This window comes from Acanthochromis polyacanthus, chromosome 20, assembly GCF_021347895.1.
Source record: "Acanthochromis polyacanthus isolate Apoly-LR-REF ecotype Palm Island chromosome 20, KAUST_Apoly_ChrSc, whole genome shotgun sequence".
Lineage (NCBI taxonomy): Eukaryota > Metazoa > Chordata > Actinopteri > Pomacentridae > Acanthochromis > Acanthochromis polyacanthus.
In genome coordinates, this window is record NC_067132.1 from 25,169,744 (window position 1) to 25,197,340 (window position 27,597).

General features: G+C 40.6%; 2 protein-coding genes across 5 annotated transcripts in view; one reads left to right on the top strand and one right to left on the bottom strand.

Annotated features, from left to right (window-relative positions):
* Positions 1 to 7,111, top strand: part of abi1a (abl-interactor 1a) — a 59,576-nt gene extending 52,465 nt beyond the window's left edge. For 2 of the 4 annotated variants that reach the window (XM_022208043.2, XM_022208039.2), the window contains 4 exons: positions 1,979 to 2,251; positions 3,722 to 3,808; positions 5,137 to 5,322; positions 5,407 to 7,111. In XM_022208043.2, coding sequence (XP_022063735.1) covers positions 1,979 to 2,251; positions 3,722 to 3,808; positions 5,137 to 5,322; positions 5,407 to 5,582 — 722 coding nt within the window. In that variant the 3' untranslated portion in view covers positions 5,583 to 7,111. The remainder of the gene's footprint in view (positions 1 to 1,978; positions 2,252 to 3,721; positions 3,809 to 5,136; positions 5,323 to 5,406) is intronic. The other 2 variants (XM_022208040.2, XM_022208041.2) reach the window with 1 other exon arrangement.
* A 45-nt stretch (positions 7,112 to 7,156) lies between these two features.
* pdss1 (prenyl (decaprenyl) diphosphate synthase, subunit 1) lies at positions 7,157 to 13,248 on the bottom strand. The gene is made up of 11 exons (XM_022208038.2): positions 13,023 to 13,248; positions 11,429 to 11,493; positions 11,155 to 11,290; positions 10,807 to 10,937; positions 10,504 to 10,645; positions 10,299 to 10,410; positions 10,106 to 10,215; positions 9,922 to 10,002; positions 9,663 to 9,776; positions 9,465 to 9,545; positions 7,157 to 8,028 (listed from the first exon to the last, which is right to left on the bottom strand). Exons 1-11 carry the CDS (start codon positions 13,191 to 13,193, stop codon positions 7,888 to 7,890), a joined length of 1,284 nt encoding a protein of 427 aa, XP_022063730.2. The 5' UTR covers positions 13,194 to 13,248; the 3' UTR covers positions 7,157 to 7,887.
* Positions 13,249 to 27,597: the final 14,349 nt, after the last annotated feature.

Sequence of the window (27,597 nt, forward strand, 5' to 3'; positions counted from 1 at the left end):
TATCTAGAAAGATTTACAAATCACACACAGTAGTAAAGCAGATATTGTTGGGTTTAATCAATTAACCTTTAAACTCAGAACTACCTTAGTGCAGAGACTTCATGTACAATATAGCGAAGTAAGTCATAATGAAAGTTAAAGTTTGTGATGTTCACCCCGTCCCAAATGAAAAGTGGTATTAAGCCACTGATTAAGTAGCTTAATACCACTTTTATTAAGCCACTGGTTAAGTGGTGTAATGCCTTAATTGTGTGTAACTTTATACCTTAATACATTTTAAATGGATAACTTGTGTATAAATTCACCCCCTGAACAGTTGTCCTGAATGGGGAAATTAGCTATAGGGATCAAAACTGTTTTGTGTCCCAGACTGCAAATACATTTATTTATGCTGTGAATTTGAGCATTTTAACATGAGGGTCTATGGAGATTGACTCACTTTTAGAACCAGCCTCAAGTGGCCATTTGAGGAACTGCAGTTTTTGGTACTTCAGTGTTTCCTTCGTATTTCAATGATGATATACTGACTTCCTGTTTACATAGTAAATTACTTACAACTGGATATCATTACAGATGTTTCTTGTTGTGCAGCAGGTTTGCACAACACTAAAGTATTCATTGCTAGTGTTGTCTTTTGTGTGATATCTCTTAAATGCTATGAAGGAATTTCTTCAGATTTAACACAAAATTTCACTTGGATTCGGGGGTGAACTAATTAAATTTTGGTGGTCAGAAATCACAAAGCTTCACATCTTCAACATCTTTTGGGCCATAATCTGATATTTCATTCATAATTTCAGATAAATATCAAATAGGAGAGCCAGTAATTGTGGTTTAAGTTATGATGGTGCAGCCTGGTTTTAAAAAATCACTGCAGTTCTGAGACGCTTGGACCCACAGCTAATGTCACATAATGAGATTTCAGGGTAATGGACTCCCAAAACAGCCATTTGGGTTCTGCAAGTATTCAACATTGCCTGATGCAGCTTTAATTTACATGGGGAATTGACTGTGAATCACTGAGCGATACTGGGTCTGATTTACTGTCGGAGCTCTGCAAGACTGAAAAACGTCCAGCTGTTTGATTACTACCAACTACTATGTGTGTGTTTGTGCAGCAGCTGCTCGTATTTCACGGGCTCCAATAACCTGTGATTTCTCGAGTAGACGATCGCTTGAAAAATGCACTTTTTATCCCCAGAACATCAGGGTGCTCTTTTAGCTATAATTAACTCCTGCCGGTGGCAGTATGGAGAAGTTTGTTTGCTCTTGTGTTCCTCTGAATTCTTACTTCCTCTGGTTCCACCCATTCCTATCTGAGAGCATGGTCTCCTGAGGGGCCGTATATAATCTAGAAATGTGAACAGGAAATGCTCAAGCAGAACAAAGAAAAGAAAACCTTTAACCCTTCCTCTCCCTCTCTATTTTTATCTGTGACATACTCTGACACTGCTTCAACCTGCAAATATTTGAGTATATTTAATGTTGTTGCTGCTATTGGAAGAGATGTTTTGGTTATTATTTTGCCAGATAGCTTCATTTTATGTGAACACTACCTCCAGAACGCTGTGTGAAATGGTTATTTTCACTCAGCTTTGTTAAAACTTGAAGGATTTGTCTGTTGCTGCTCTGTTCTTCCTTTCGAAATCTTTCCCCTCAGTTTCCCTTTGCTATTTTCTTAAAGAAGCTTAGATTTAACCCCCTGGGACTCCTCATAAAATATGTCTATAGCAGAATTATCAATTAACAATCCTTGTTGCTTCCTCTAGCTCCTCTGCTTCCTCTGATTGGTTATTGATTGTCTTCTCAGAAGGTGTGGGGCTGTAATCAGAATTTAAAAGCTCACATTATCTTTTACGGTGCCGATGATTAATTTTTTCGTTGGTTTCCCCCCCCCCCCCCCCTTCTCTCTTCTGTCTTACCTCCTTCCCTCTTTGGTCTTTCCTCCCTCTCTTTCCTTGTCTTTGGGTGTTTCTAGCGGTGGCCCCCGGGCCTGGTCTGGGCCCCGCTCCAATGTCCCAGTTTGGAACCATCTCGCGGCAGATTTCGCGGCACAACCCCTCCAACTCCTCTGTCTCTATGGTTTCGGCCACGGGCACCTACCGCCGGGCGCCGTCGGTCACTTCGCAGTTCTCCTTGCAGCAGCAGCAACAACTACAGCAACAGCAGCAGCAACAACAGCAACAGCAGCAGCAGCAACAGCAGCAGCCTCATATTAATGGAGGCACCCCAGGCTATGGCCAGAACTCAAGTAAGGCCCTTCTGTCTCCAGCTCCAACCTGCTTTATAGATGCTCTACTGTCACTAAAGCACAAAACCTCACATTCTTCCAAGTCACGCACAGTCACAAACTAAAGGGAGCTAACCTTTGTAGTCACAGACCAGTCTTTCATATTCCCAGTGACTCACTGCTTTTTGAAGGTCAGGCTTGCATTCTTGTTATTGACTTTTTCTTTAACTGTGAAAATGCAGGTGAAGGCTTTTTTTTTTTCCCCTAAGTGTGGGATGTCTTTGGTATTGATGCAGGATGCCTTCTCGAGCATTCTCAAGCAGATACAATGCAGGAAAATCAATGTCTGTTAACAATGCACAGTCGCAGTTTTTGGCATCTTGTAAAAGCACGATCAGAGTTTACCTCAATATATTTCTCTGTGCATCATGTAGGGTTTTTTCTCTGGCATTAATGTGTAATCAGTATCAGAACACATTAATTGTGCCTGCATTGTGATGGGATGTTAGTGTGTGAATTATTTAGGTGGGGCAATACAAAGGCAATACAAAGTACTAGCATCATGCTAACTCCAGCTGCTGAAATGGCAGAGTTAGGTGGCCTTTCAACATGCTGGGAAGAGTTTTTTTTCCCCCCACTAAGAATGTGGTCACGCTGTATGGATTACATTTACACCTGTTTAAGATCAGATGTGTGCGAGCCAGACCTCCTCCAGATGTGGCCGATCACATTCCGATCACAAAGCCTTTGGCGAATATTTACGCCCTGCATGTGTTTTCCCTTATCCAGATTGGATAACCAGTTACAGATCGCATGCAGGTGCAGATGGGGTTATAGTGATTCATCTGTATTATAAAATCATCAGACTGGGGGTGCATGTACTGAAACTCTGGGCTTTTAATGCTGTCTGCTCAGTCCCAGTGCTCCTAAATCAGGATTAATCAAATTATATGGGAAAATGTAAAGAATTTAAAGAATCCAGAGGACCCTTTAGAGATAACTGCAGCAGGTCTGTAGGGAGTTCAGCAGCTTTGCCTGGGATTGGGGTCGAGCCTGAGAGACATCCAAAGCAAACAGCGCCCCCCTCTGGCTACTGGCTGCACTTGCTTTCTTTTTTTAAGTGTGGGAATGGTGTGATTGACAGAAATCGGACATAATCCGCTGTTTATCCTCTGGCCTCAGCGGTCCCAACGGGAGTCTCATCACAGTCAGACTCGTCAATGAACTTTTCAACTATTGCATTTGTGTCTGTGGAGACGCTGCACTGAACAGATATATTTTTTGATATTTGGGAGCTTTGCACTTGGAAATGTCCTGTGTGAGCTCACAATTCTTAGAGTGTGTGTCTGTGTCGCTGTTGTGTTTGCTTGGGTTTGGTTGGCAACTATCTTCTGTACATTCTCTGTGACTGATGGGCTTTATCTGTCTCTCTCCGTTGCTCACTTTCTCTGCCCTCCTGTCTTTTTTTCCTCTTTCTCTGCTGGCTTTCAGTGTCTATCGCCCCTCCTCCTCCCCCCATGCCCCAGCTGACTCCACAGATACCTCTGACTGGCTTTGTGGCCAGGATGCAGGAGAGCAGTAAGTGAAGAGGCTACTTTCCCCACTAGCAAGAACACCCAGCATGCATTGTGCTTGTTCATCTTCCGTAGCCTGTCTGTTAACCTTTTCCAGCACTGAACTCTTAGACGTAGTGTTTCCCTGGGTTATCATTGGTGTAAACAGCTTTATCTGCAACAAAACTATATTAAATATTGAAGGGGAAGTTAATCAGTCGTTTGCAAATAGGTGTGCAGGGTTGAGTGATAATATTTGCATGGAAAAATTGCCAAAGGTCACCAGAGAGTAGAATAGGATTCTGTTGTCGCCTGCTGGCACAGCTTTTTTCTATATACAACTACTAAAGATTAACCCTTGTGTCGCCTACGGATTAAAATTGATTCGTTTAAAAAAAAAAAATCTATATTTTCACAGTGAAACTTCTGATGTCCACGCTTTCAACATTTTTGGGGAATCTTTAAATATTTTTGGTAGAAAAAAAAAGATGTTTCTTAAGAACGTTCACAAAAAAACCAACTAAAATTCAGCAAATTTCACTGGATTTTGGTTGATTTTTTTTGTGAATTTTTTTGTGAATAAGTTTTACTGATATATATGTAGTCATTTTAGACATTTTTAGGATTTTTTTTGGAAGATTTTTACTCATTTTTTAAAAAATAATTACAAGAATTTCCTTCCACATTATGGGATTTTTTAAAATTAAATATTTAAGGGAAATTTTTAGGGAATTATTGAAATTTTCTTCCTGAAGGTTTTGCAAATTTTCAGAAATTTTGGGAATTTTTTTTCTCAGTTCTTGGATTTTTTTCAGACTAAGAAACAATGTTTTTTGATGCCTGTAAATGAGGACAACAGGAGGGTTAAAAGTATTTACTTTGCTATTTAACAGAAAGAAACTTCAAATTCCAATAGTGGTCACTTCTTAAACTATAATGTTAGAATAAACATGTATATCATGTCTTTTTATAGCTTTTTACTTCCTCCAAAGTGGATGCTGTCACATAAACCTCTAACCTACTAAACGGCATGGACTCAGCATGAACCATTTAAGTGTTCATATGTCACATATAATCCCTTTTTTTAAAAATGCATACATGCATGCCTGAATAAATTGTCAGAGCCACCACAGGACTACATGAACCCCTTCGAAGAGGCTTAAACATGCAGGGTATCATCCTACCCAGTGATCTGTGAGAAGTCTTGCAGCCTGCTTGATGAACACCTTTTCGACACACCTTCACCTGCATGTCTTTGCATTATATACAATTCTGCTTGATTCTGCTGCCGCCCTCTCTAAATGAAGTGAAGCCAGTGACGTCTTTTGAGTGATTTAAGCGTCTGTTGGACAGTTGCAGATACTCCAACTCCACCTCCTCCGCCTCCTCCGGACGACATGCCCATGTTCGACGAGTCCCCGCCGCCTCCGCCGCCTCCTCCGGTGGACTACGAGGAGGAGGACGCCGCCGTCGTGCACTACAACGACCCCTACGCCGACGGAGACCCACAGTGGGCCCCCAAGAACTACGTCGAGAAAGGTTTGCCTCAGGAATCATCGAATTTGAACATAAAAGTGACTCGGCGGTCTTGTACTGAGCAGACGTTTCCTCTTCTTGTTGCAGTCGTGGCCATCTACGACTACACCAAGGACAAGGACGACGAGTTGAGCTTCATGGAGGGGGCCATCATCTACGTGGTCAAGAAGAACGACGACGGCTGGTTCGAGGGCGTGTGCAACGGCGTCACCGGCCTGTTCCCCGGCAACTACGTGGAGTCCATCATGCACTACGCCGACTGAAGGGACCTCGCAGTAAACGTACAGTCTATTTATTCAGTCATATCATAATCCACCGAGAGACAGACGGCAGCAATCTGACTCCTGCATAGACATAACTGTATGATCCCCCGTTTTTTGATATGACAGAATGTTCTTTCCCTTAATGATTGCAAATAAAATGAAAGGTAATATCTATTTAGTTTATTTTGGTGTTATAGGGACGGGGTGGGAGACATTTATGGAATATGTACAAAATTAAAGAATTGGGACGGCTCAGGCGGGTAGAACACAGCTGAAGGACGCACGCCGACATCTTGCCTGAACAAAAATTTTAACATCGAGAGCTGAACAAGTATGTTAGGTTTCGACGGAACAAATAAAATGTCACGTATGCGCCTTCAGTTGAAGTGTTCGTGCTGTCGGTTGTATATAACGTGAGCTGCAGCCACTCGGGTTTCTGTAATGTAAATTCAGTGAATGTCAATTATATGATAGTCTTCATTAGTGGTGCCCTCCTCGACTCGGACATAAACGCAGATGGCCTGTTGATACTTTATAAATTTAAATACTGTAAATGGTATTTCGAGTAAACAAATACTTCAGAAAAATCAGTCTTGGCGTTTTCAGCATGCAAATTTTTTGAGATATAATGTAATCTTAAGTTTATTGCCATTATGCTTCCATTATGTTGTAAATGTATTCACCTTTTTGTTTTGTTTTTTTATTACACTGTTGAGATCACTGAACAGGCTTTCCAACACCTTTAAAAATGCCAATTTGCAGGTAAAATCATGCAAATAAGGTTTGCTTTTTTTTTTTTCCATGCGTTTAAATCTGTTTGAGGCATGAGAACACATTCCATTTTGGCTTTCTTATCTTCGCATTTTAAGATTATGTCACATCACTGTTGATTCCTTCTTTTTTCTTTAACTAATCCACACAAATCTGTAGGATCCATTGGCAATAATGGACAATAGCTCCGGTAGGTGTGCAGTGATGATTAGACTGGAATTGTCCTGCCTGACACTGCCATGCGACAATTCAGCTGTAATAATGTAGACCAATAAACAACTCTAATACCTCCTCAGTCTTCTCAAAGCAACAACGACGACCTGCTCTGGGTTCAAGGACCATGTTGAATGCTAGGAAACGTAATCCTCTGGGCTGCTCGGGTGTACATAATAACTCAAGTAGAATCAGCCGGTCAATATTAGGTGTCACTCAGGTCAAGGAATCATTTTTTTAATAACATTGTATTCTTTTGTGTGTGTGTGTTGGCACTCAAACGTACATCTAACATGATTAATTTTGACCTAAAAATGCAGAGTTAAAACCTCCTCTGTCGTGGCCACCGTTTACCATCGCAGCTAATGCCTTCAGATTTAGCCCGGTTTCTTTTATCCCCCCCCCCCCTGAAAAATGTGTTCTGGCTCAATTTAACGGGTAGAAATATTGAAACCGATTTCTCTCTGCCCTCCATTTGTATATATAATATGTTGATTGAAAAATTAATGTACAGTCTTTTATAATAAACGATTCTATGTACAACATGCCCGTGTCGTCACTTGTAGGAAATGAAGGACAAGAGGCGAAGGTTTGGCTTAAATAACAAAAAAAATAATCAAGCAGGTGGTTTATTGAGCACACAGTCATTGTAGATGTTAAGGCCTTGGTTGTTACAGGGCACTTTGCATTACAGAAGTATCCTCATAACATTTCACAAAGTCTAAAAGACACACGACTGTTTGGCCTTCGAGGTGTGGACGAATCACCACGGACGTCAAAACCGATCCAGACAGACACCGATGACATTTGGAATTACACAAATTTTGTAACGCCGCCGCAGCTCAAGTCTAGCGTGTAACAAAGTGTGTTTACTCACAGTCGGCTAGTTTGAGGCATGCGGGGTTGTTACGGTTACAGTACTGTATGCAAGGAAGGATTGTGTTGCTGTTTTCAGTGCCGTTTCTGAATTTAAGATTGCAAATCATCACTGTGATTCCTTCTCGGAACTGGAAATTCAACCATTATAGCATTATGAAGCGACTCACCCTCATGTACATTTTTATGGGAGTGGTTGAGTGAGCCGTGAAACATTAGCTTAGAGAGACCCCTGCAGGCCGTTCTGTTTCCGACCGTCCAGCTTTCTGCCATATTCAATCAGAGTTGGCACTAAAACCAGCAGCGGGGATCCTTCCAAACCAAACTCTCATTGCTTCTCTCAACGTTTTCTTGTCTGACCCCGGCCTGTGCAGACACTTGAGCGGCTGGGTGAGTTGCTTTTCCACGGGTAGCTGCCTGAAGAGAAGCCCCCAGCAGTGGAGGTTCACTTGTCTCTGGTGAGCACCATCTCAGTGAGCCTGATGAGGGCGTCTCTCTCCGGGGACGGCCTGAGCATGCTGATCTGTCGGATGGCTTCTTGGCAGTAGCGCTTGGCCAGGAAGCTGGTCTGCTCCACGCCATCACTCTAAATCAGAACATGAAGGGATAATATTTACCTATCTGAGAACAGTCTCCTGATTATTAATGCTCTGTTTCTGCTTTATTGTCACAGTTAAACACATACTTCTGACTGCGTTTTGTGAATCTGAAATCCCTCTGCTAATACGGCCCTAAAGGTAAAGAGTAAAAAGCGTAGTGGTGCAGCAAAGACAACACTTGAGGTCCAGGAAAAGCCACTTAAACCTGATCTAATATCTGAATAAAAACCAGACTTTCCCATCCGACCTGACCAAGCTTTTTAGTTATTAGCTATTTTAGTTTTTATTTTAACAGACTTGCCAAAAAGTCTAAAAAGCATAAGCTGTATACAAAACATGGAAAGAGCCTCCAGGTGTGAAAAGTGAAGCCAATTTAGAAGAAAAATTCTATTAAACGACCGGAAAGGGAGCAGCTCCTGTAGCAGCAAAATGAAGTCAGATTGTATGAAAGTGTCAGAGAAACCCTACTTCTTAATTATTTGATGACCACAGTAAATGTTTTCCTTATGGTCTCTGTGAAGGTTCTCAGTCATCCAGGTCATCTTAAGGGTTTAGTTCAGGCAACTGGACTTATTCTTGTGATCTTGAAGACATTTCGCCTCTCATCCGAGCGGCTTCTTCAGTTCTAAAAACTAGTTTTGAGAGTCCCAGGTATTTGAGCACTAGAGGTGAAGGTGGGGCTAAGGCTGATGGTATCTACTGAAAGACTAAAGAAATCTTTCAGCAACAGGTGTCTGTAGTCTGCTAGCTTCCTTGATGTTCTCTCAAGCTCTCGTACCAGTTGAAGGGCGTTCCTCCCAAAGTGTACAGTAACATGTCTCTGTTGTTAGTTTTAAGTCTCCTTCTTGCTTATTTTGTAAATTATTGTCCTATGATGGTAAGTGAGGGTATATTTCATGGCACGGCTACATTGTGAGTGACAATTTGGTACTACATTGGCATCAGTAGTGTCTACTTTCAAAACACTAAGCGATAGATAGATAGATCTAATCCTGAGGGAAGTTCAAGAGTACCAAAAGCAAAGCTTCAAAACTGGTGAAATCACAGTGGCTACAGTTTATGCAAAAACAAGTTTTCACTGTCATTTCTGAGGTATGAGTCCAGTTTGATGAGGAAAAATGAGCAATTATGTCTATAACAGAACAAAGTTTGCAAAAAGTGAAGGAGTCTAAGCACTTTCTGAAGCAACAACAGGTAAGGCTTTTGTATCTTCAACTCAGGTTTTGTTTATTAAATATTTCATGAAACTCTACAATTCTCTCAACCCTACAATGTCATATTCAGGTAGCAGATATTCTTGAAATGTATATATGATTTAACATCTTTTAAGGTTGTAAATTGGTATCTGAAAGCATGTCACAGCATTTGAATGATTTAAAACGTGAGAACCTAAAAATATTGTGTTTACAGAGTATGGTCGTACCTGAAGGACGTACTGCCAGGCTCGATCTACATCCCCGTTCGAGCTGAAGCGTCTCATGATCATTGCATGAAGCTCAGGGAACTGAAAAGGCAGACAGGTAAAGAGTAATTTTAGACTGCGATGCGTGATGTGTTTGTAAGTTCTGGTAACTTCATCTAAGACGTACAGTTTCTATTAAAACACGTTTTTAATGCTCACCTGTTGACAAGCAAACAAGACCGGTCCGGTGGCTAAACCCAGCTTCAGATCGGCGGCTGATGGCTTCCCCAGGTTACTGGCTCCTGATGTGAAGTCCAAAACATCATCCACAAGCTACAGGAAAAAAAAAACAAGATCCGATTTGATGACAGTAAATGAAATCCTTCCTGCTCTTCATTTCTTAACAGAGATTGAGGTTAGCTAAGCTGCAGATGTCTGATAATAGCTGACCCAGTTCTGCTAATAGATCAGAAATTACCTGAAATGCGATGCCGACGTTTTTGCCATACTCGTAGGCTATTTCATGAACGTCGGGATCAGAGTTCACCAGAATGGATACCTTGAATCAAAGAGGGCGAACAGTCAACAAAAACCTAAAAGCGTAGCAAACGAGGCTTCTCTCCATCTCTGAGCTTATTGATGTGGAGACAGAACGTACATACTGCTTTACAACTGTTAGCAATAAGACTCGCTGTCTTCTTGAAGGTTTTCTCGAGGTAGTGTTTGAACCGTTCGTTCTCGTTCTCTTTGGAGCCCAGCTGCATGAATTCACCTGGAGGGACGACGCTGCATGTTAAACAGGCTCCTTTAACCAGTTACAGCATCTAATCTGTAACTGTGAGTGTTGTACTGTACCTCGGACCAGGTCTTCTATCACCTGAGATAACACTTTGACCACTGTGATGTTACCAATACGAGCCAGGGCCATAGAGGCAGCTGAGAGGATGAAATCTCCAGCTAAGATAGCCTGGAAGAGAGACGACAAATCACGCATATACAGACAAAAATTGAGGAAAGATTGAATGCCAGGAGAAAAGGAAGCTCACTGCATATGTCGTACCTTTTTTTCACCCCACACTTCATTGATTGTCCTCTTTCCTCTCCGTCTGTCCGACCCATCTATGACGTCGTCATGCACCAGGCTGGCAGTGTGAATCATCTCAGTGATCATAGCGATGGCCCTCTGCCCCGGCAGCAAATCTCTATCGGCGACAAAGACAGATAGCTGTAAGTCAGATGAGATAAAACCCTGGATTGTGCGTCATATAATAATTTAGGAAGATTTATCACAAGGTTTTGTCTCTGACCAGTGGGTCACAGTTCACTTGTGGGTCAGCTGTGGCAGTAAATAGGCTGCTTTTACCCGGATCTGTTGCTGTGAATGTTCAGGGCGCGGGCCATGAGGACAACTATCATTGGTCGGATTGCTTTGCCTTTGCCGTCGAAGTAGTAGTCGCACAGAAACTTGAGCTCATCTTTGGACACAAACAGCTCCTATAAAGCACAGTAATAAAGCCATAAAACACTTGGCACACAAGACAGACATTTGCCAAGCCCCACGTGACAGTAAAATGTGACACTTTTTTTTTTAAGGTAACTGTGAGACGGGTCACTCATCAAGCAGGTAGATGAACTCCAGTTAATTGTATTCCAATATGTAGCGGTTATATTTAGACAAATACATTAAGTACACTCTGTATTGAAGATTTACCTTTTTGATGTCATCATATAGACTTGTTAAGTCCCTCTGTGCTAACGTAAAGGGATCCTTCAGCTTTGCATCACTATGTGTCGTCCTGCAGCAGCAATGTTGTTGCGTCGTACGATACAGAAACCGTGACTTTTGTCTGGAGAGAGAAAGATGCACAAATGTAACTGTGATTTCCATCTCAGCATTGTGCTTTTTATTAGCACCCTAATCACAAAAATACACTTTAAAAAAATGAAGATCTTGGTTGCTCTTGGTTGAAACACACAAAACTCACCTTACTAAAGAAGAATTGTAGGTTAGAGTTTTAAAGTGTGTCTGTGTAGCTGATGGTGGCTGCCCCTGGAAGTCAAAAGACACGATACAGGAGAAGACATGAGACGAGTCCAGTCACATGTGACAGGAAATAAGCAGTAAAGTCAAACTGAAGTTGTGTAATTTATTATTTCGACAATCCATTTAGGGATTTTCTTTAATTCTCAAAGCAACCTGAAGCTACTTGTGTTGTATGTAAGCAGTAAAATACATACACAATGCATTAATATTCTATTACTATGATTGTATTTTATAGACAAAGATTTTCATTCCCAGTAGCTTAGAGCAGACTTTGAAATAGAGCTGCAATGATTAATGGCGAAGTTGTTAACTATTAAATTAACTATCAGCTGTTTTGATAATAGATTAATCAATTTAATTTTTTAAAAGGAATTCAGTCAGAATTCTCAGATTTCAGCTTCTTAATTTGGAGTTTATTGAAGTTACTTCCTTCCTAAGACAGTAAATCTTCCAGTTGTGAACAAAATAAGACACTATAGTACACCAAACCAAACAGTGAATCAACTAGTGTCAACAAAAACAACTAACCAACATTACAGGACAGCTTTTAAATTGGATTATTATTACCTTTTGCACATTTCAAGTTTTTTTACACCAATTTCTGTCAGACTCTGCACATTGCCAGGCCAGTAAATTGCACTTTCTTGCAGAATCTGTGCAGCTCTCTAAATAACACTGTAACTACCTCTTCTACTTCATAAACTTGCTTTTGATTTGACTCATGACGCATTTTTATACTTCAACACTTTTAATGTTTCACATCCTGTAAATATGACAACTTAACTGGCAATGAAACAGATTCTGATTGTAGGCAATTGAGAAAGCAATAGACTGATCAATCAACTGGCAATAAAAAAATAGCAGTAGTTTGAAACACACACCCACAAATATCCTTATGTCAATATTTAATTATGCAGACAAAATAAAGGAACAATAGCCTGCTTTAATAGATAAAAACACTGTTAAAAGAGATCCTAGTTTGATTTCTGCTTAAAATATTACAAAGGTGTGCATTAGGGGTCTTTCTAATCTTAGTTAAAGCCTGATGTAATGACGGTTTTATTATTATACCTTTTCATTTCTTGAATGAGAGAGTTTTGCTATGAACGTGTTGAGCAGCACATGTAAGTCAATGTTGAATGAATGAATGAATGAGGTGCATAAAGGGATTTAAATGAATGAGAAGTTGCCTTAACATTGTTTAAAATTAGACAGACAGCTGGCCAAGTCAAAGGCATATTAGTGAAGGTGTCCAGTAATGTCGGGAGCAGGTCTTGACCTTTATGCATGCAGACTGAGATCTAGAGAAGCCAACACGCCCTGCAACAAGTCACTATTCATTCACAGCAATGTTATAAAACGCAGGACACTCCAGCTACAGACTAAATGTCAGGCTATATAATGTCACAAACACTGCAATATAGCAGCCGTGACTTCAGGTTTTGAGACCCTAACTCAGTCTTTCGGAGCCGACAGCCGGCCGGTGTGTATGACCTTCCCCTGGGTTGACAGCGCTCCATGCCCGGGGTTCTCACCTCGTTTCCCGGCCCGGAGCTCCAGGACGACCGGCCCAGAGAGGACGCGGAGGAGGACACCGACCTGCCGTTAAAGTAGCACAAGGTTTCAAACAAACTCGCGGTCGTACAGTTTGTACTCCACCTCCGGCACTGCCTCCACCACGGACCCGCCATGTTCCCCAGCAGCATGCATTGGAAGTCAGTCTAGTTCACCGCCGGGGCAGGTTACACAACGGAACCGGAAACCAGAAACAGGGCGGCGGCGTATGATGATGACACGTAAACACGGAAGTAAGGTTAGCCGCAGACAGAGGGAAGTTGACAGAGGCATGAGCGAATTGTTGTAGAATTGAGCATTAATGTAAGACGTAAATGTACACGTTGTTCAGTTTGCTTTAAACTAAAAGCAATGAAGTATGTTTTCGTGTGTGACTCCGGGAAACATACCAGAAAATGAGACGAGGCTAGTTGCCGGGTTGCTAACAGCTAAGCTGGGCACTGCTAGAGTCCCGATATTATCAGAGTATCGACATGACGGGGCCAAAAAAATTTGGTCACGTGATCTATAGGCGCCATTTTGTTTCCTATTCATGAACGCCGGGTTTTCCTGTTAACGTTGTTTACACTGCAGAGAGTAATTCTAGGTCCTTTTTCACTTCCTAAATACCTGAAAAATGACGGGCTGTTGTGCCTTTGGGTGCACAAATCGATTGGAGAAGGGATTCCACATGTTTAGATTTCCCAGTAGTCGTGAAAGAAGGAAACTGTTGGAAAATAAAGTCCAGAGAGTGGGATGGAAACCGACTTCATCATCGTTTTTGTGCCAGGTTAGTCCCATGTATGTACTTTCCTGTTATGATGTATGGGTGAATGACAGAAAAGTTTGATGTGATTTTAGGCAGTTGTGGTTATTTTGACTTTGACCATTTTCATGCATGGAGATGCATGAAATACGGGCCGCTGAAGTTTAACGGGTTACCCCGTTAAACTTCAGCAGCCCGTATGTGCAAACGTATTTTGCTAAATTGACCGAAGCTGCAAACTCGATGATAGAAACATTATACACCCATGGAAAGCTTAGATTCTCATGAATCCGTCGGTATAAACCACTTTCAGATGTGATTACCACAGCGGGTAATATAAACACATTTGTCCAACAAACAGCAAATAACGTAAACAGCACAACTCACTTTTGAAAGCTCAAAACTAGTCACAGATGAAAATATTCCACAAAAAACGGTCATAATCCAACCTTGGACATCCAGACAAAACAAGCCAGTAAAATATTTTGTCCAAAACATGTCTTGAAATCAGTAAGCAATCCACAAATAGCTAGTTTTCGTGAATGTGCACCTCGCGCTGCGCGTCCCATATTGAGTGAATGGAAACAAAATGGCGTCAAATCCCCAGTTGTCGCTACTCTGATAATATAGGGACTCTAGGCACTGCTAGTTACTGTATATAAAGATGGACGTAGCATCTGGCTCCAAAATTGAAGCCCACCCAGAAGTGTCAAAAACTTGCAATATCACGCCGTCCACTAGGGTTGGCTCCAAAAAGCTTTTGCTCCATAGACCCCAATTCATTTTTGGAAAAAATAAAATTTGATAGACTGATTTTCTACAGCTCAGGATTTTTTCCCATTAGTTTTCATGGTCAAAATGAGAGATCAGGTGGCCTATCTTAAAATCAATCAATACTGAATTTTAAATAAATCGTTAAAGTTGGCGGAGCCAGGGGGCATGGCTGTACTTGATTGACAGTCCCATAGACTGGTCCTGCCTCAAGTTGATCTCCGGTCCAGCCTGTTCGATGATGCTTTTTAAGTCACTGGCTCCAAAATGGTGACCAGGAAGTAGCAAAATCCGGGCATCATTTTCTCTGCGTTGAAACCAGCGGGTGACGTCACGGTTAGTTCACGCTTGGTTTCAAAATAGCTCTTGTCATGTGGGATTTAACTTCTAATAAAGTCACCTACTCTACCTGAAATCATTCTCTCTTTTTAGGTCTGTTATTTCGTGCAGTTTACACATGAATTCCAGGCTGAATTTCAGTCATATTGGACTTAGTACTTTTGTAAAGACGTTAAAAAATGGCAAACGTTGTTCAAAGGAAGGATGGATATCACTAGAGTTGCAACAACTGGGGATTTGACGCCATTTTGTTTCCATTCACTGTGCCACGCACTAATGACTGTGTACTCGCTTAGCGCCCTATGTGTTTTATTTGGATTTTTACATTCTAAGCTTTCTAGTCATCGTTCAGAAGTAAAAAAGGATGATTGCTTATCAATAATAATGATTTTTTTTTTTTTACAATTTAGAGGACAGATTTGTGTATGAAGACAGGAGAAACAGAAAGGGGGAAGGGACACTTATGTAGACTTACTTGAGCAATGCGAAATTTATTTGCTTCGGTATTCTGGTATATTCTTTTGGTGCCCCCATCTCCTTCATTATTCTTTCTTTTTACCTTCTCTCTCTTTAACTATCTCTCTTCATCCCTCTCATCTCGTGTTCATATCATCTCTTTTATTCATCTCATCTTATATAGGTTCTCTCCATCGTCTCATCTTACATTTTATCTTTTTTTCATTTCTCTTCATCTCTCCTCATCTCAGCTTTTTTCTTCTCTCTTCTCATCTTCAAGCTATTCCATGTTTCTATCTCTTCATCTTATTTCCCATCTCCCTCTTTTCATCTATCCTCCTCTCTCTCTCTCTCTCTCTCTCTCTCTCTCTCTCTCTTCATATATCTTTTCACCTCTCTCTTTTATCTATTTTCATCTCTCTCATGTTCATCTCATAACATGAAAGTACATACATGGGACTAACCTGGCACAAAAACGATGATGAAGTCGATTTCCATCCCACTCTCCGGACTTTATTTTCCTACAGTTTCCTTCTTTCACGATCACTGGGAAATCTAAACATGTGGAATCCCTTCTCCGATTTGTTCACCCAAAGGCACAACAGCCCGTCATTTTTCATGGAATTTAGGAAGTGTTGGAAGACCTAGAATTACTCTCTGCGGTGTAAACGTTAACAGGAAAACCCAGCGTTCATGAATTGGAAACAAAATGGCACCCATAGATCACGTGACCAAATTTTTTGGACCTGTCATGTCGCAACTCTTTAATACAGGAACTCTAAGTATGGTAACTGTCCGTACTTGCGTTCTCACGTATAGGAGTGTTTCACTGACGTCACACATCCAGGTCAGTAAGCAGCTCAGTGCCATGTTGAGTGGCAAACTTTGTTGAGTCCATTTGGCTATGGCTGCCACTCAGCTGAAAAAGTATATTGACACACTTAATAGTACTTCAAAAGACCGATATCAGAGGAAGTTGGAGTTAACTGAGTAAGTTTCAGCCGTTTGCGCTCATAATATGAGGAAGTAGCACTTCAGACAGATTTTTTTTGCCGAGATTTTGAACATAGTTTGGTGTAGAATTCAGGTCGCCGATCTAACTAACAATGAACCTAATGATTTTTTTCTATTAATTAGCGTATCATTGGTCTATCTAAATTAAATTAACTGGAATAAACAGTGGAGTCTGGCTAGGATCACGCTAATGTAAGCTAACCTCCCAGTATGGTGTCCTGTTGGGGCAACGTGAATCCTCGCTTTGAGAAGCAGCTATTTTGAAAAGATCTTTAGGTCAAAGCAAATAATCACGGTTGAAACACATAATTTCCACAATTTTCTAAGTTATACATTTGTTATCTTTCATTCGGCATACATTAAAACTCCCGAAATGTATTTTTTTCAATAAAATAATCAAATTTGAGTAAGACTTTAGACGTTTAATATCCGAGTCCTGAAATAAAATTACATTTAGTCTGGACTAAACAAATAACAGCAGCATAAATCTCAAACGTCATTATGAGGAGTCTGGATTGAGGATTCTCACTTGATAATGATCAAAACATGAAACATTTTGCTCCACACTTGCTGATGACCACTTCCGGTCTCAGAAAATGAAACACCGGACCTTTTTCCGTTTTTGTCGCTTCCTGATTTTATTTTTGTGTTATTCTAAATATAAAATGAAAATTAAAGCATTTTTTTAAAAAAAATCGTATATCCCTTTTTGACTGGAAAAGAAAAAATGCCTTGTATTTCAATTTTTATTTTTAATTTTAAAACAAAAATCAAATAACTACTCGTTTTTTTGTTTTTCAATACCTGTTTCAGAAGGGAAAATCCAATTACAGATCCGTACACGGACCCTGTTGCTGTAAGATGATACAATTTTGAATCATCTGACATGAAGTGATATAGCACAAAGGATACTTACTGCTCATGTATACTGTACAAAGACAAAATTAAACTCAAACGTATGCATCAAATGTGCATTAAAAAGAGGATCTTGTAGTTTAGAATACTGTAACTCCTTAAACTAAACTAAAGATTTGAACAGTTCTGTAAAAATATTGTTTGTCATTGTCACAGCTGCAAAAACGAATCCTTTCCTGTCACTCCAGTGAAAAAAGAATCATTGGTAGGTTGCTGTCTCCTCTCTAGGTGGCACTGCTGCTTCACAGTTTCATCATGAGGGAGCAACCACGAGTTTTTCTTCACCTTCCTCCCAGTCATGTACAACAAATGTTCCTGGATGTCCAGCCAAAATAAATTATTTTCTGGTATCGTCTCTATGAGTTGTTTTCTTATTTAGATTTTCCTCTCAGTCATTTCTGATTACACCATCCTATTGAGTCCAAAAGGCAAGAAGAACAGATGAAAAAAGACAATGCAAAAGGTTCCCAGATGGTTGACCTCATCTCTCCTGGAGAAAGAGAAGAAACCACCGCCGTCTCTGTCTGGCCAACCCACAACCAGACAGAGGATTACTCCGTTTGCTTATTTAAGTGACATAAAAGCCTCGATAAGATAGTGATATGTATGATTTAAACAAAACATCTGGGCAACACACTATCAGCTGGCTCTGACTGAAGGCGCCCGGAGGAAATGAATGGTTTTAACATTACAAATATGACATGTAATCACTCACTTCGTTAACTGTTTCCACACTGCTGCGTTTGCATGAAGGGCTCAGGGATAGTTCACCGCCGCCGCCGATCGATCTCCTACATCAGATCAATCCACAGCATGCAGATGAATGAGCACCAACCCAAAGACTGCTTGTTCTGCCCCTCTGCAGCTTCAGACCCCCTGCAGACATGATTTTAGCATGTAATCCGTCTGACAACTGTACCTAATGTTCTTCCTCTATCGCTACACCGTTGATGACTGAGGTTGTTGCTACCATGTTCCAGTGTGTTTTTGTCTGCCGCAGCTAAATGCCTATTCGCACATCTGGAATCTATTTAGCTTTTTGGAAATGTTTGAAAGTTCTCTCTTGTTTGCTCGTGTCCTTGTTGTGTTTGAGTCTATGTGAAAAGAGGCTGCAATATTCATCAATGGCATTCTGTTAGTGTGGAACCAAAGGGATGGTTTATCCTCTGGGAAGCATGAAATCACTCATAAATCTAATGGGAATATGGTTAGATTATGCAGTCTGTTATAAAAATAGTTCTGCTAACAGATTCACAACTGCCTGGGTTTCATATGGACCAAACCTAAAGAACCACTCCTGTCAGTTTGCAAGGTGAGGGTTTCACTATCATTTCTCTGTTTCAGAATCAGTTTCCGGCTGACACGTGTGGCTGAATTACTTCAACATTGCAACCTGCCATTGGGTAGCGTAGAGAAGTTTTACCATGTTTTCCACAGAGGTGTACCGGGCTTTGCAAAAGTTCTGTTACACTTGCAAAATGCACGCAAAATGAACACAAAGATTTTTTGGTGCAATAAGATAATTTTTTATTTTCCAAATATTTCAATATATTTGTTAATGATAATATTAATCAGAAATGTGGCCACCCAAAAGTTTTATCTCATTGCACCAAAAAAATTTTGCGTTCATTTTCGTGAATGTTTCAACAAGTGTAACAGAACTTTTGCAAAGCCCGGTAGGTGAGCTGGTGTGCAAATTCTAAAAGTAGCAGAGGTTGTTTTCATGGAAAAAACAACTGAGTTTTTAGGGGTTAAATCAATGACTTGAAGGGGAGCTTTAGTGACATCTAGTGGGCAGTTTTGACATACCAACACAAAGTCACATTCAGAGCTGGTTTGTCCATCCTGGGCTTCTGTAGAAACTTTGTGGAACAACATGGTGGACTCCATGGAAGAGGAGCAGCTCCTTCTACTGTGAGCAGTTACAGGTGATTATACACATTTATTCCATTTCTGCTCATAAATCTTCCTGTCTATAAAGTTACACATTGGTCCTTTAATGGAGAACTTTTCCATTGTTAGATTAGAAAGTGCTTTAACCAAGACATCAAATGTGATGGAACAATTCAATTTCAATTATGTATAAAAAGCAAAGTTAAGTGTCTCATCAGTAGCTGTAAAGTCATTATTTGAGCCCACACATGGAGTTTTACAACTCTGCAGAGCCACATGGAGGCAGAATGACTTGTCAGCTCATTCTCTATTAATTATCATCAAGGGACACCTATGTGCACTCTTGACATCACATTTTGGATTCTTGTGTCACGAGACTTCCAAATTAATTTCAATCAACCTCGACACACTGCCTCTGTAGATTCTCCGCCGCTGTTCTCTTTCTGACAGGCGGCTCAGACCTGCACAGGGTGAAATATTTCCATCGCTGACTTTACAGATTAAGCTGGAAGAATAATGACTAAATGACCAGCTCTGGCATTTCCCACAGATTCACCCTGCGAGGTTCCTCAGTGATCAGAGATGAGGCTTTATCACCTGGATCACCTGCTGAGTGTTTGCGGCAACGTTAACCATGTAGCTGGGACATCACACAGGCCTCATAAAGCTGCAACGCTCTAATCCTACATGAGGAGGAGAAGAGCTGCTTGTTCCAAATGTAGCAAACATGTCATAAAGTTTAAGACACTGAAGTGACTCCTTTCGAAAAGTTGCAAATGATTTACGAGCAAAACCAGCAGATGGTAAACTGGAGGTGGCTGGCTAGGGAAGCATTTGGACAGAGATGGAAAAAAGATACTCAGGCTCTTATAAATGTGTTTCCTGAAAACAGACTTGTGTTTAAGGCGAGCCAGATGTTGAGTTTGACTTGGTGGCTTCCACCTCCAAGTGCCGTGAGTCGCCTGAACTCTGCCGCTGCTCACCAGAAGCTGTTATATCATCCATTAGTGTATGGTTTCACTCAGACGCTGCTCCGCTCACACATGAAAGCTTCTAAATGCATGCTTGGTTGACAACAGAAGAAGCCAACCAAGCATGCATTTTTTTTTCTCTGGCCGTGCAACCAGGTGTTTCTAGCTGGAAGGTCAGAGAGTTGACTTTACTGTGTCGGAGTGTCCTGAATGATTCACCTCTTGACCAGCAGAGGACAGATCAATGAAGAGAAGATAACATCTAGGATATTAGTTAGCTAACCTTGCTATATGGGCCATTCCATAATTGGAGAACATTTAGGCTTCAAAATTTTTGAAAAAGAAACCTTCTTTTACAATTTTCTGCTACATATTCAATAATAGGAAATAAACTATCAAAGGCTTGATTAGCTCAGCTTACAGCGATGCAGTTTTTTTTCCATGTATTATTTGCTAACCCCATAACAGGGTTGCAAGTCCATACTATTGGTACTTTTTTCTGAGGAGTAGATGCCAGATATTTAGCTTAAAATAAAGAGATTCAAATTTTATTTTAACTGTTTTATTCAGATTCAGTGTAGTCCTTAGGGGGGTGAGACGAGAAAAATGATACTTTCGGGGGAACCCCAGACTTCTTTGGTATTTTAAAAAATATTTTCATTCTTTTTTCCTAATTTTTTTTTTAAATTTGGTCTCAGAACAAGTGAATTTACACAACTGCATGTTTAGTGTTTTGTTCATGGATTATTTTAAATTTGATGGGCTGCCAAATGTCCTCCAATTCTGGAATGACCCCCATATTAATAACCATTTGCTCTATTTGAGGCAACAAGCTGCTCTGTTTAGCTCTGGTTTCGTCTGGAAACCTGCAGATAAACTGTAGTTTAATAAACAGAACAAACTCAGGATTCGGTGAGAAAAAAACTAGTGTACTAACTAAAGGGGTGAGGTGACGGGATGGGGGCGACGGTACTGGGAACCAGCGGTCCAGCCAACGTCCAGGGTGCTGCTGGGCGACGCGGAGAGTGGGCAGGAGGTTCTGGTTCCAGGGGGGAGAACGGGCCGGGTGGTCTGAGTGGTAATAGGACGAATGCATGCCGGGTAGAGCGGGGGTCTTCCAAGACCAGTGGAATAATCGAGACAGAGATGGGGAGAGGGGAGGTCAGGGCAGACAGGAGATCCGGAGGAGTCAAAGGAGCAGTCTGGACAAGGAAAAACACAGTTAGTCAACAGGTTTACACAGTAGACTGTGTGACCGGCTTTTATTGAGGAGATGATGATCAGGTGAGCCTCACCACAGCTGCCCAGAGTTCTGTAGATGAAACTGATTATGCACGAGCTGCAGGTGTGGAGGACAGCTCCACCAGGTACCAGAGGGAGAGGGAGAGAAAAAAGGAGGTCAGGTGGGCGCTGAGGCGAGACGGAGGAGGGGGCCCTGACAGAATTCCCTTTAAGTTTAAATTCAAGCCTTCATCAATTAGTATTTTCCATTAGCAATGAGTTAGAAGGGTGAGTTTAATGGGCCATAGTTTTGCTGATTTGATTCACTCGTCGTTGTTTTAGCTGTAGCAGGGAGCTCTTTTCAGTGACAAAGCTCTGATAAATCCACTTTTTCCCTCCCTGACCAAACAGCAAACAAGAGCAGGACCTTTTTTTCAGGGACTGATGGAGACCAATGAGACCACAGAGCTGAACAGAACCTGATGCAAAATTAATGTCAGTCTTGCTCTATATGAAGCGTAAATAGAGAACTGTTTGCTAATTCTGTTGCTCTGTTGACTTCATAAGGTTGAAGACAAAAACAGTTCTCCAGTTGGGTTATAGTTGTCTTACCAGAGATGGGGGCATTTCTCAAAACAAGTAATGCATTACACATTATTTCTTGCTTTTTAAAACTGATTTACTCCCTGTAGAAAGTAATTTATTACATTATTCTGAACATTATCTTTGTAGTACTTCATAGCATCACCAAACCATGTTGCCATGTAACTGCCAGTCAGTAATTTAATGTTAAACACTACGTATGCCCTCACGTCAGCACAAATCCCTCTTTTTATAAGTAGGATGTACAGGGAATCTTTCTTTAATACTCTTAAATACATCAAAGCTAACAGAAAAGCATGAACTTTAGGCAGATTTCAGGGGTTTAGGCTTTTCTAGTGTCCTTTTACTACATTAAAATGGTTAAGTTTAGGGTAAAGGTCAAGGGGACAGGGCCGTTTTACATTTCTTTGTTGGTTTATTAACTCAGTCTATTAAGTTTGCTGTAAATCATTCTAAATTCATCCAGCTTAGTCCCCCTGCTGCCTTAAAAATGCGAGTTAGCTGACGTTGGCTGATTAATTATTAACAGTGCAATCATATTAACTGAACTTGAGAAAACACATGAAATAGACAGACTTAAGATGCTAAATATGAATCAGCAAGTCACACAGACAGTGGTTACAGACAGACTTGCTTTTCTTGAACATTTTCTAACCTTAAAGAGTTTCTTTTTCATTGAATTTTAAAACTTACATCCTCAATTGTTCAAACAAATTTTGACCAGAGTCAGTACAAAGACAATCTGTGAGGCTGCTTCCAGTTAAACAGCGGTGTCCATGGATAGAAGGATAAAATTAGGGACTGAACTTTGCAATGCTTGGAACTGTTGTGATTAAAGAAACAGCCATAATGTGATCTATTGTGTATCAAAGACACAGAGCAAGTTTCCATCATGTCTCTTTGCTCAGACTACAAAAACAAGAGTCTCCGAGGAGTTTTAACTCTCCACAAATGAATCATAGAGATCAACATCTGTTTTTTATGAAGTAAATTTAATGACTTGAGTCAATTTTCATCTGTTTATTTATTCAACTCAGCATTTCAGTCAAAATTGCTTAAGTTATAAGAATTCTTAAGTAGTCTAAAATATAATAATATAGTAATAATAATAATAATATAGACATTTTAAGATCAAATAACTTGTGTTTGCATTAAGTTAACAAGAAAAGGTTAGTTCATTTGAATAAATTACTTTCCTTTGTTTTACAGAGTTGTATTTTATGTTTTATGTACAAACCTTTGTTAATTGCTTCTTTCCTATAATGAGATTAAATATTATTTGCCTAGTTTAAGCATTGTTATTGGAGAAATTATCCTTTTGGCTAAAAACTGTGCGGAGACCTGACTCTGATTCATTTAAGTATTCATTTTTACATGCATTTATAGCTGTACATAGTAGTTAAACATGCATTTCCTTTCTTTAACCTGCTGCCCGTGTTGAAATGCATGTGTGTTTATGTGTAACGACTTTGAGGGCCAACAAGAAAACAGTCAAATTCCTTACATGTGCACACATTCTTGGCCAGTTAAGCTGATTCTGATTCTTTAAGGGAAAACATGAGATGCAGTGTTTAGACTGAAAGAAATGGCTTTTTGTTAAATGTGGCAAAACTAATGATGGGCATGCTTTTGCCATTGAATCTGTGGGTGCAATAAAACACAAAAAGCATTCTGGTAAAACACCAGTTGACTTGGTTTGTTATACACACTTCTTTTCATGATGCCAGGCTGTGAAAAGAAGCCAACCTCACAAAAAGGACGTGGCGAGAACAAGGCTCAGTTTCGAGTCTAAGAGAATCAGGATGGCATTAAGCCACATGGCCTCAAAGTTAAAGTAGTAACTGTATCTGATTAGTAACTGAATATACACTACTGTTCAAACATTTGGGGTCACTTAGAAATGCCCTTATTTTTGAAGGAAAAGCAATTTTTTTTCCAGTGGAGATAACATTAAATGAATGATAAATCCAGCCTAGACATTGTTAATGTGGTAAATGACTATTCTAGCTGGAAATAGCTGATTTTTAAAGGAATATCTCCATAGGGATACAGAGGAACATTTCCATCAACCATCACTCCTGTGTTCTAATGCTACATTGTGTTAGCTAATGGTGTTGAAAGGCTAATTGATGATTAGAAAACCCTTGAGCAATTATGTTAGCAGTTTTCATGGAAAACGTGAATTGTCTGAGTGACCCCAAACTTTTGAATGTTAGTGTAGGATCTGTAAACCCTTTTTTTATTTACTGCAGTACAGACAAATGTAATGTGATTACAGTGTGTACATTTGACTCTGCGAAAACGCTAAAACTAAGACAGATGGGACAAGAAACACAGCCGTCTTTTTCAAACATGCTGATTCAGATTCAGCTCTGTGCAAACATTGTTTTCCTGTTTGAGAATGCTTCAGGTATTCTGGCTAAACTTCTGGCTTTTTTTTTTACGGCCTCTCTGATCATATGAACACACATATTATCCTCAGATATCTGAGGAAACACAAAGTTGTTGACAGATCTGAATGCAAATACTTTGGAAGTGCAGAAAAAATTGCCAAAAATATGGACTTAAGATGCACATTTGGACATCACGTCTGCATGTAATCACTGTTTCGGCTGCATTTTCTATCCAGCTAAATTTAACTTTTAAATCTTTTCACCTCAATTCACCAGCAATAATTCCATATTATAAATGCTGAGTGTTGCCGAAGACGACTTGCTGCAGTTTCTCTAAACACACTGCTGTCTTGTTTTCTGAGCCCACTTCTTTACTCAAAGTCACTCGAACTCATTAGCTTCCCCGACCTCGCCGTGCACCGTGCCTGCTACCTAAGCATACTCCATGTTCTGTTGCAAGGCACCAACACACACATGCACAGCGCTCGGCTAAACTTATTGTGGTATATGCAGAGTCATTTGTATGGATGCATTCAGTGAGATAGTTAATCTGTAAGCGCCTGCCGGAGAAAGCAATTAACCTCCTGGACCACCGGGGAGTTGATATGAGTGAGGGAGCATCTCTCCGCCATTTAAATATACACCAGAGGGGCTCGAGCGCTCGCGTTCAACCAACCTATTATTCATCATCAGCACTTTAAATGGTCTCTTCATGAAGACAGCCAGACAGGCCTCACTCCGTTTTACATATACATACATATACTGTACACACAAACACACACACAGGTATTTATTTCCACACCCAGCCTGACTGTTCCCCCATGGCTCGGGAGTTTCAGATTGCCCTTGACGCAGAAATGATTAAGGTCAGCTAAAGAACAAGAAAATTAAAAGCTGCATTCCTGGTGATCAGGGAATTTACCCGACACTGGAGGAAACTATGCGGACTCCTTGCCAAGTCTGGAAAAGGGAGATAGAGAGTGTCCATCCTGATTATTTTCAATGCCAGTGTAGATTTCACTCGGTCTATATATCCACAAGTTTTGCTATGGAAGACCTCTTTTTTTGGGGGAAGGGGGGGATTTCTTGATGGACTTCTTCGCCTCTGCTCGGTGATATTACAAAAATCTTTTGCGGTCAACTTTTCCCCTGTTTGCCAGACCGACAAACTTTTCACAGGCTGTTCGATATGAATCTCGCTCTGTGTTTGTGGCCACTGACCTGCCAGCTCATTCCCTCATGCATCAGTAAGCTCTCTAATGAGGAGAGAAACACCGGCACAGATGGACGAGGGAGGGGAGGATGCGCCGAAAACGGGGGGATGATGGAGAATTTGTGATGAAATGAAAGCTTAGAAACATCCACTTAAAGATGTGCATGCAGTAGATCTGTCCTAATGTGGAGGCACTTTTGAATAAGTCACATACTTGTTTCTTAGAGAAACTCTCAGAGGCAATGCAATCAGAGATAATGTCAGAATTTGATTTAAACCTCAGCGATTTGAGACAGACGGGCGTATTTTAGTCACACCAGCAGCTCCGCTCCAAGGGTGACCGACTATATACCGTCTCAACAACTACTTAATGGATTTCACTGCCACTGCAATCCATTAAAAACTCATTAAATAGTTGTTTAATAGTTTTGTAGCGATCTTAATGGTTCCCAGAGGAGGAACCATTCTGTGCTGGTGAACCCCTGATCTTTACTGTGGCACCACCAACAGGTCATCATTTTAATTGTTCAGTGAAATATTGAGTGGATTCTAACACTTTGTAGACTTTTGAGGCTGTTGGATTTAGAATCTTTGATATTTCTTCTTTTGTGTATTTTTCATTATACATATTTATGTCCCACTATCAATCACAATAACTCTAGCAATCTTCTAACTTTACGTTTAGACAAATCAATCAAATTTTTAGCCCAAAACACCTCTCTGCATAGGTATAGTCTCACAGACCTGACTGATTCTGACTTTGGTTTGGAAAATTAGCTGAAGTTGCTAAACTTAGACTCACAACTGATAACTTGATACAGCTGTGGTTTTACTACAGTAAAATCAGAACAGATTTCAGAGAAAACATCATCTGGAATCTCACCAATGGGTGATGAACCCTTAAACACGGCATCACTTACCTTTCAGGCACCCTTCAGTTTCCTGTCTAAAGGATTCACTCCATTATCTGACTTGTCAATGGATAAGGTTTAAAGCTTTTGGCAACACAGAGCCCCGACTGTGGTGGTATTCTGTCTAACTGGTTTATGTTCTCTTTCCATGTGGAAGAGCTGATAAAAGCCAGGTGTGAATGTGCTTTCTTATCCAAACTGAAGAGTGCAGGTACTCGTTGGCGATTGATGGACCAACTGTTTGCTTGCAGACGATTGGTTCTTTCCAAATGGTTCTTTGCAAATGAAGTAGCCTTAATGGAGACGCTGCTGCAGGAATCATTCATCTCAATATGCTCCCAACCAGCCACACTCATATCCAGACTCTGCATCTGTAACGTTTTCCCATATCTCTGTTCATCTGAAGCACAGAAGTGTTTTTCAGCAGTAGACTGTAAATCAGTATTCCAGGCAACAACTCCCAGTATGAAGACATGTTAAACTCTACAAAGGTATTAATGTCCCTATATAGACTCAGTGTAAACACTCTTTGTAGGAAACCAACAATTTGGATTTAAAAAATCAACAACATCATTACAAATTTTCTTAACACCCCATAAATCCGCTGCAGAACACCACTACAACACACTCTGAGGAGGTTTGCAGCATCAAACCTGACCACATGGTCTAAACATTCCCCTGTAGACAAGAGACCTTGGCTCTTACAGTAACATCCGCTTCTGATTAAAGCAAGCCTTTCTCCGGCTTTGTCCTTTTCAAGTCAACATCGGAGCAGACTGGGGCCACGTTTGGGTTAGGAGGGTGTTCACCCCGACCACAAATCACTACGACTGATGTGTCTGTTAAAATGATACCATTTTTTAATACAGCAACATGAAGAAATGATGCTGATGCGCATTCAAAGTATTAAGTTAAATACTCTCTAAGCATAAAAAAGGGTAATATTAGACTGTACTGCGTGGTTTAATTGCTGAAACACTGCTGCTTTTGGAATCCTCAGACATTTCTGCTGTGTTTGAGCAACTTGCATGTCAGTGACTGAGTAAAACACAAAAACCCTCAGAAAGCAAATAAACTCGCAACAGATGCA

Bases quoted from the DNA above. Each gene is read 5' to 3' on its own strand.
- pdss1 (XM_022208038.2), bottom strand. From the start codon at position 13,193: ATGCTGCTGGGGAACATGGCGGGTCCGTGGTGGAGGCAGTGCCGGAGG. The intron at 10,938-11,154 runs GTAAATCTTCAA...TGTGCTTTATAG, and splicing joins TATATGATGACATCAAAAAG to GAGCTGTTTGTGTCCAAAGA. The intron at 10,646-10,806 runs GTAAAAGCAGCC...TGTCGCCGATAG, and splicing joins ATTCACAGCAACAGATCCGG to AGATTTGCTGCCGGGGCAGA.